Here is an 8,469-nt window from a genome sequence, read left to right as displayed (position 1 = left end):
AAAAGCAATAAAACCCCAATTTGCCAATTTATATTGTGGTCAAAACCATTATCAATAGTCATCAAAAACAAATTGGCAAAGCTCATCCACCCTCATTTTACCTAAAAACCAAACCCAAATCAAAAGGGAAAAAGATTGGAAGTTGACGGATTAAATTTAATAAAAATTTCAGATTATTTTTATAAGAAAATAAAAAAATAATAAAGAACCGAAACTCAAATCATAAACTTCATTGCTAGCAAAACCTATGCATGCTAATCATACATATATTCCTAGCCCTACTTTTTCCTCAGACTATGTAAAAACATACACATATATATAATGTTTTACACAGCATTAGCATAGGCATCACCAGCAAAGATGCAAAGGACAGGAACACTTTCCTGTGTCTTTGTATTAATATCTATTTGGGTATTTACATCACCCCCAATTATGCACCCCATATTCTGATATCGATAAGAGTCCTATTGTCGACATTAAAACATGATACCTTTCATTCAGAACCAACCATGGCGAAAGCCATTCCCATCACTCCTCTCCTGGACTGCCGAGTTGGCGCTCCATTCCAAGATGCCAGTTTGTAGTAGTTGTTCAAGTTGTTGTAGGTTAACCTGAGCTAATGATGAACTCACATGCTCAGCAAAGCTACCTGCTTGTTGCTGTGAATATGGCATTTGCAACTGCTGCTGTATCTGTATCTGTGGCAGCTGCTGATTGTTCATAAGATAAGCTGGATTTGGAATACTTGGTCTCTGCATTTTTACCATTCCATTGCTTTGGATTGGAATTCGACTCATAATAGCTCCCCCCTGATGTGCTACTGGTTCCCCCAGTGCCAGCTTTGCCAGAAGTGAAGAAGGGTAATCAGACATCATGCAAAAGCATTTTGTCCTCTTATTCGGACAAGATATATTGCTGCCAAGATTATTAAACTGCCCCAGGTTGCCAATCCAGGGGACTTGTTCTCTTTGCAGTGAATTCATGGACCCTCCCAAGGCCATAACAGCATCTCCTATCCCAGAAATATCACTATCCCATTGCATCATACCTGGAACACCAATAGCTGCACCCAATCCTCCCAACAATGCCTTCTTTTGCATGAGTTGCTCCTGATGTCTCTGGCTTCGCATTATCTGAAACTGTAAGTAGTCATGTTTGTTCAAAATCTCTGGCCATTGTGGATTTATAGGGCTTACTTGTGCTGCAATGTCGATCTGTGGTTTGGATAAATTACTGGGCAAGTTTTGGAAGGGCAACTGGAAGTTTACATGGGGTAGCAGCTGCCTTCTGGATAGAATATTTTGGGATGATAGCTGCCAGGTGTTAAGGGCTGACATTCTGCTCTTCATGGGAGGAAGTATAGAAGTCGATAATCCAGGGATTAATATTGGGGCTGACTGTAGAACAGATCCACATGGTGCAGCATCAGTCTGTATAATATCAGGATGTTGACTACTCGACTGGCCTTCGCAACTATGAACAGAAGGATCTGGGCGATCTCCAGCTATGTGGTATCCTTCCTTTACCAACTACATAATAAAGAATGTCACAGAACAGTACAAGCACAGAAGAATTGAATAAAAGCTACCAACAGCAATAGACTTACCAATGACTGGAATTGAGCAGCAAAGATATCTGCAAAATGCTGCCAAATGAATGCACGTAAGCATTTTAGTCCAACCACCTTGATTGTTAATCTCTACTAAATGCCAATTTTGAATAAAAAATTTTCTCATGTAATCCCAAATATTTTTTTCCTGCATCATTTCATACGGTAATATGACAAACAAAAAATGAATTCCTTAGGTCCGACAAAAAGAAAAAAAACATTTTTTCCCCAGTTAAATGGCAACACTGAAGGAAATGCTACATCTTCTTGTAGTTCCACAATTGAAGCGCATACCAAAATAGAAGCCTTCAGGAAACCCTTAGCCATTAATGAAAGACTGAGTACCATTTGGAGTTTATTTCAAGATTAGAAGTTTATTTCAACTGTAAAATGAAGATGGGGGAACATACAGTAGTAGGACAGTATGTTGAAAGAGGCAAACTGATGGAATCTTTCTCTTCTTCTTCATAAACAACAGATGTTTCCACCTTTCCCTCATTGAGCATCTCTGTGATGACTAATTTAATCTGGGCCCCACAATCATCCTGGAAAATTCTGTTTCCTGGACACCAGCAAATCATTTAGCAACAGAAAGATTAACATTTATAGTGAAAACAAAAGGTAAATGCGAGACAAAATAGACATTCGGACAAAAATGAGCAGCTTCGTGTACAAACGTCAATGTCCTGGTCAAATAAGCATTAAGTTTTCTATCTATGAAACAATTTGATAAAGGAGTCCTACTAGTGTTAGCATCTTTCAAGCTCCTGTCCTCAGAATCAGCAAGATGGTAAGCAACAAGATCATATCGAAAAAATGGTCTATTTGGCAACTGTTGCTCCAATTTGCGCTTCTTATCATTCTTTCTATACCTGAGTGCATAGAAGAAATGCTCTAATCAGTGTCTGAAAGATGAAAAAATAATAGACATTTGGATCGCACCTTTGCATCACCCTTCCAATCTTCGAAAACCTTTCCAGGTTCGGGTTACTAGGCAAAAATGTATTGTTGATATTCCAAACATATGAACTGAAAAGGTCAGTAGTTTCAAGAGGCTCTTGTTTCACAACATCTGAAACCATGTGCAGATTCCCTAAAGCAGAACTTGTATCAGCTGTACTTAAGTTTCTGGTGCTGGCAAGTGAATCAATCATCATTATACTTGAGTCCCTGGGACAAAAATTCTTCTTTTGCTTTGCAGGAGCAGATGCCTCTCCTGGCAACAACTCACCTTGAAACAATCCTATTGCTGCTGCTCCAATATCAGAAGCTACTTGAGATTGAGAACTGGGCAAAAATGTATCGTTGACAGTCCGAACATCTGAACTGAAAAGATGACTAGTTTCAAAAGGCTCTTGTTTTACAACGACATTGGACAATCCAGCAGGCAGCTTTGTGTTCCCTTTAAGGATAGGTATACAAACTGTTGCATGAGAGAGACTCTCAGAAGGAACCAAAGAAAGAGTTTCTTTCTGATCTCTGCCAATGTTTGTAGAGAATGAACACAAATCTGCTGCAGGATATTTGTTGCAAACATCCACTGATTGACAGTTATGAATGTTCTCTTGTGCAACCTTACTGAGGACAGCTATTGAAATATCCTTACGTGAAGTTGGGACTTCTGTACCATGATATGCTACACTGGGTCGAAAATTGGATTCCTGTGCACTGTTTTGTGAGTTGAAGTTTTGTACACAACTTAGCTTTCTCTTTCTCCAACCCCAGGTGATTCCCAAATTAATCTGCAAAAATTTTCAACGGTTCACAAGTATTCTCTTTGAAATTTATCATGCATGAATAAATAGTACCCTTGTGTTGTAATCACAAACTCAAACTATTCAAAATACAACTACGTAGGAAAGGAAAAGAATTCGTAACTGTGACAATTTTGAAATTGAGGCTTGTATTCAGAGAAACTACACACTAAAAGCCCAAGGAAAAAATCTCTACGAAAAATAATGAGGTGTTGAACTCATGATTAAGAGTTTCTCCTATTCCCACTTGTAAAGGAAAAACTTCAGCATCCCTATATATAAGCACTTGTAAACTTCTCCTTCTCATAATGAAAAATTGCAACTGGCTCTTCACGGACATAGGCACACCGCCGAAAAGTGAAATTTCTTTTGTTTGCATTTCTATTCTAGCATGTGAATGACTTCCATGTGTTAGTATTCAACAGACAATTCCCAAAAAAACAAAAGGAAACGAAGTCTATGTTAATAGGAAGGCATTAGAAAACAGAAAAGTGGAACCAATGTAGTCAGCCTAAAATATTGGCGGTTTAGAAGTCTAACATATAACTAGATGCAAGAGGCAAACTACCATTTATGGCAATGGCTGTGGACCTCTGCAATCCAACAACACATTTCAGTTCTTCACAATTATTCAACTTTGGCATGATAAATACCTTCTTAGTTAGTGATACTTCATGATCCAACAATGGGTCTGGATTCAGGCGAAGATCAGGTTGCAAAGCCTTAAGAATGCGGGATTCAACTTTCTGAACAAGAATAAGATAATAAGTATAAGATCAATGGAAATAAAAGGAAAACCCATTTCAAATTTCTGCTGCCAAGCATATTTACTAACCAATAGATCTTCATATGACCAAGATTCATTTGATATAGATAAAACATCCTTTACAACATTTTCCATAGACATATGTAGAAGCACTTTATGAATAGTTGGAGAGGTTTCAGCTGAATCAGCACCTGCCTTCTGGGACAAACAATTACGATAATCTTGAATCTGCAAATAGATTATCAGAATTGGGTGACTTGCACTAAACACACTGTCTCCGCTAAGAACTGATATCTCTACAGAGGAGCTCAGACATTCCATGGACAAAACCATATCATGTGCTTTTATATATCACCAAAAAGTAGAGATGCACATATACATATCAAATATTCTACATATGCACAGGAGAGATGCTGTCGAAGAAGGGTGTCCCAATGCATAAGATTTGCTGAATTGCAAGCTCAAATGAGAATTAAATATGTTAGTATAGGAATATATCCGTCACGATCCTTTTCTTAGTATCCACATTATTATTTTCTATTAGGATGTAATTAGCCTAGAATCCATGCTCTTCCTTTAGGGTATACCTTCCCATATTGGAAAACTTGTAACACTGAACTTGAAGGAATAATCATGCCATTGTTCCACAATTTCCCTTCTCCTATTTCACAAAATAAATGCAACCTTCTCCTTTGTCAGGAGGAGGATGTTTCCTTGGTTTCTTCTGCCACCTCAGGTTCTGATGGAACAACCTCACTATTGTGCCAAGGAAACCTCAAATACACTTTTAACGCACCGATATAATTTCTAAGACGCTTCATGCAATAACTCCATCTGCTATAAATATCATATGATTAAACAAAACTCCAGCAAATCATAAATCAATGACCACATCCCTAAACAATCAGAATTTAATGGAAAGGAGAGCGTTAATCCATCCCAAGGTCCGGTTTTGTGAAGTAAGAAGAGTTGGAGAAAGAAAAGCCAGTAGCAACTTGTAGTAACCCACTACTTAATAATGATATGTGATAGAAAAAGGAAAATTTAGCAAGGATATTATTGAAATTTCAAAAAGAAAAAAGAAAAATACACAAGGTCCCAGAAGTTAATTTAGCTTTGTATTATAAGATTGTCACTAGGCAAAACTTAAGTAAATACTATGTAGAGTGTAGGAGAGAATGACATGTAAAGAGTCTAACAATCATGCACTGGACAAAAGCACTATAAGCAAAAACCCATCATATATAAACCACATAAGTTCTCTCAGTTTCAACCAAATTCAGCAATTTACAGATCACTATATTAAAATTGTAAGCACAAAACCCACAAGTAATCCATAAGTTTAACTCACCTCACAAAGAACTGCTCCATTGACGTACTTGCAAGATATTTGATCGAAAATGTCTCCAGGTAACCATCCATACTCAATGGCCTATGCAATTAACAAATACGGAATAAGATAACAAAGCAAAATTGAACATCAAGAGATTGCAACTTTGTTTTTAGTGTGTGTGTGTGTACTTGTGCAACCTAGTACACTCCTATCTTAATCAAAAGTTTCTGGCAGAGACCATTTTCTGTTCTATTCATGTTTTACTTTACATACAACATATTACTATTGCTCTATTCCAAGTCAAGCGAGAGGTCATTACAAAGAGATGTTCTAGAAACTTGCAAAAAGATTGATCATAAATGAAACGGTTACAGATGGAAAAAAGAATATGGATTTGTATTCATATATTGAGGATTATATAAGAACAAAAAAAATCTTGGATTCCTTTCAAAAATAGCAAAGATTTCTTTGGAATAACAAGATTATTCAAATTTCAATACTCATGAAGAAAGAGTTGTAATAAATGCAAAGAGAGTATGTGTGAGAGTATGTGTGTGGATGTGGGTGTGCAGAATAAAACAGAAACATGATATAAATACTCTGGCATGCTTACAGCATTTGAAACCACATGGCCTAACACATGATAACACTTACAAGTAAAAAATATATGGATTCTTCTGTTAACCAGGGAAATTTCTATGAATCATCCAACTAAGGATAAAGGATGCAGCAATTATCAACTAGACTTGCGGTATTAATTTTCAGTATGTTATGAATATTGGATCATCTGATGATTTTGGCTGAAATGATGAGAGCCTTGCCCATATAAAGTAAAACATTAACACCTTGTTATTCACAGTATTACCACAGTTCATAACATGGCAGATTTTGTAAGCAAGTGTCTAATCATTGGTTGCATCACAAGCAACCATGCATATAAAGACAATTTGGGAAAACATTCTTTTAGTCAATACTACGTAATAACCCAAGATGTTTGCCTCAGTAAGCGACGAAGTTGGTGGACAAATTATTTATTCCATGTAAAAGGAAAATATTAATGAGTATTAACATAATACTTGCCCTCCAACAAAAGCATAAAGGGAAAAGTCGTCATTCTATATTTGCAAACAATAATGGAACACCCTTACAGTGAAAAATGCCTCTGAGGCTCTATCATAAGGAATCAACTGCTTTGGTACATCATTGAAAACCTGCAATCAGTTTTAGAGAGCAGTGAAATGTTCAGACAATAATACAATATATGCCAAAAAAATATGTGGAAGTTTTTTCTTCAAAAGAATGCTGACTAACCTCTGAAGGCTTTCCAAAAGAAAACCCATGTAGGAATAGATTGATCGAAAAGGACGCCCCAAGATCTGCACTAAAACAAAGACCATGTCTAACGAAGACCTTTATGCAATTATGCTCATGGCATGGCACACTGAAAGACGGCCCATATTACCTTCCAACGCTCGGTGCAGTGCAGGTTCAGCCAATTTATTTGAATGACTAGCAACCTGATCTTCTACAAGATCCAATCTACCCTGCATTAGAACCACGCGTGTGTTTAATTAGTTTTGTTTAACACATCTATTAATCGATAAAAAAACTTCAAGTCGCAAACTCCATTGGGGTATCATAGTTTTGTTAATAATTGTGGTGGAAGATGCTTGGATGGTAAAAGTACACTTGGAAATGTCAAAATCAGCAACTTATATTAACACAAAAGCGAATGTCCTAAAGTCATTTGATAGAATGAGCAACATTTAAAAAAAAAAAAAAGAAAAGAAAAAAGAAGAAGAAAGCAGCTCGAGCCTTGGGGAGGAAAAAACAAGGCCTTTTTTAGTTGGAGATAATAAACTTGAAATTGTCAGAAAATACTAAATTTTATTTGTTTGGTTATAAATATTATGGCTTTCTAAATTACTCCACTTCTCGAAAAGTAACTTAAAAAGTAACCTTTTCAAATCAAATCGAGGTTTTCAAACCAAATCGAGGTGGAAGGAAATCCCCGAGTTTTGTATCTGAAAACGACAAAAGCTTCAAATAAAGGTGAAAAGAAGTATTTGTGGGATGGGCCATCTGCCTTCTCATGACGAAAATATGTAAGCTATTCTATGATCCATTTTTTGAACTCGTAAATATTTCTCTTTTTATGCAAGACTGCGTTTTGACCAATGAGCTATAGCCATTGCTGCTCGAGTGGATCCAACTGTACCAATAAAACTGTTATATATTATACACATATTGAACAATATGCTCTAGAGCCATTGGTACTAGAGTCCAATCTAATCTAGTCGATTAGAAGTTTCACTATATCCATTTACCACCCGGATAAATCAGCTAATGCACATTTGTTAATTAAAGGCTTCTCAGAAATTTGCTTAAATAAACATTTGAAATAATTAACTATTACCTCACTAAAACACATAAAAGTTTGTAACCAAACGAGAAATAAAATGAATATAATGCAGACAGAAATAGAGAGATAGAGGGGAGGGAGAGGGAGAGAACAAGTATTTCATGGTTCCACCAAGGCATGGACTTTTGATCAATCTGCAAGTCCCAACTCATATGCTGCATTTCTTTAAAATTGACCGATTTTTCATCCATAACATCACCCAAAACAAAAACACTTTCACCAAGGAGCCAAAAACAAACTCTACACTTGCACATGCAAAGTGAACCGTCAATTCAAAGAACACCAAAAGGCACTATGCATATACCTCATTAACCTTCACTTGCTCTTGGTGATCATTTCCGTTTCCATTTTCGGTTTCGCTGTCCTCATCGATCCGAATCGACCTAGGCGTATATCTCCAACCCACCCTGGCAACCTTGAAAGAAACACCCATTTTTCACTTCATTCAGGAATTTCAACAAACACCTTGTTAATGAAATGATATATACAATAAGTCAGTGAGAAAGAGAGGCAGTGAGGAACTGCGCTATAAGAGCGACTAAAATTGTAGGGATAATTACTTAATGGAGAAGGTCCCAATTTATA

The 8,469-nt window shown here is 36.6% G+C and overlaps 1 protein-coding gene across 1 annotated transcript; it reads right to left on the bottom strand.

The window, feature by feature from the left end:
* Window positions 1–205: 205 nt before the first annotated feature.
* LOC110616970 (protein PHYTOCHROME-DEPENDENT LATE-FLOWERING) lies at window positions 206–8,423 on the bottom strand. The gene is made up of 12 exons (XM_021759517.2): window positions 8,189–8,423; window positions 6,925–7,006; window positions 6,774–6,838; window positions 6,611–6,673; window positions 5,481–5,561; window positions 4,199–4,357; window positions 4,017–4,109; window positions 2,552–3,351; window positions 2,354–2,481; window positions 2,020–2,171; window positions 1,607–1,645; window positions 206–1,529 (listed from the first exon to the last, which is right to left on the bottom strand). The coding sequence occupies exons 1-12, from the start codon at window positions 8,315–8,317 to the stop codon at window positions 498–500; spliced, it is 2,823 nt and encodes a 940-aa protein (XP_021615209.1). The 5' UTR covers window positions 8,318–8,423; the 3' UTR covers window positions 206–497.
* Window positions 8,424–8,469: the final 46 nt, after the last annotated feature.

Source organism: Manihot esculenta, chromosome 6 (genome assembly GCF_001659605.2).
Source record: "Manihot esculenta cultivar AM560-2 chromosome 6, M.esculenta_v8, whole genome shotgun sequence".
Lineage (NCBI taxonomy): Eukaryota > Viridiplantae > Streptophyta > Magnoliopsida > Malpighiales > Euphorbiaceae > Manihot > Manihot esculenta.
The sequence above is the reverse complement of the archived record's forward strand: the minus strand, read 5'-3'. Positions and strand labels throughout refer to the sequence as shown.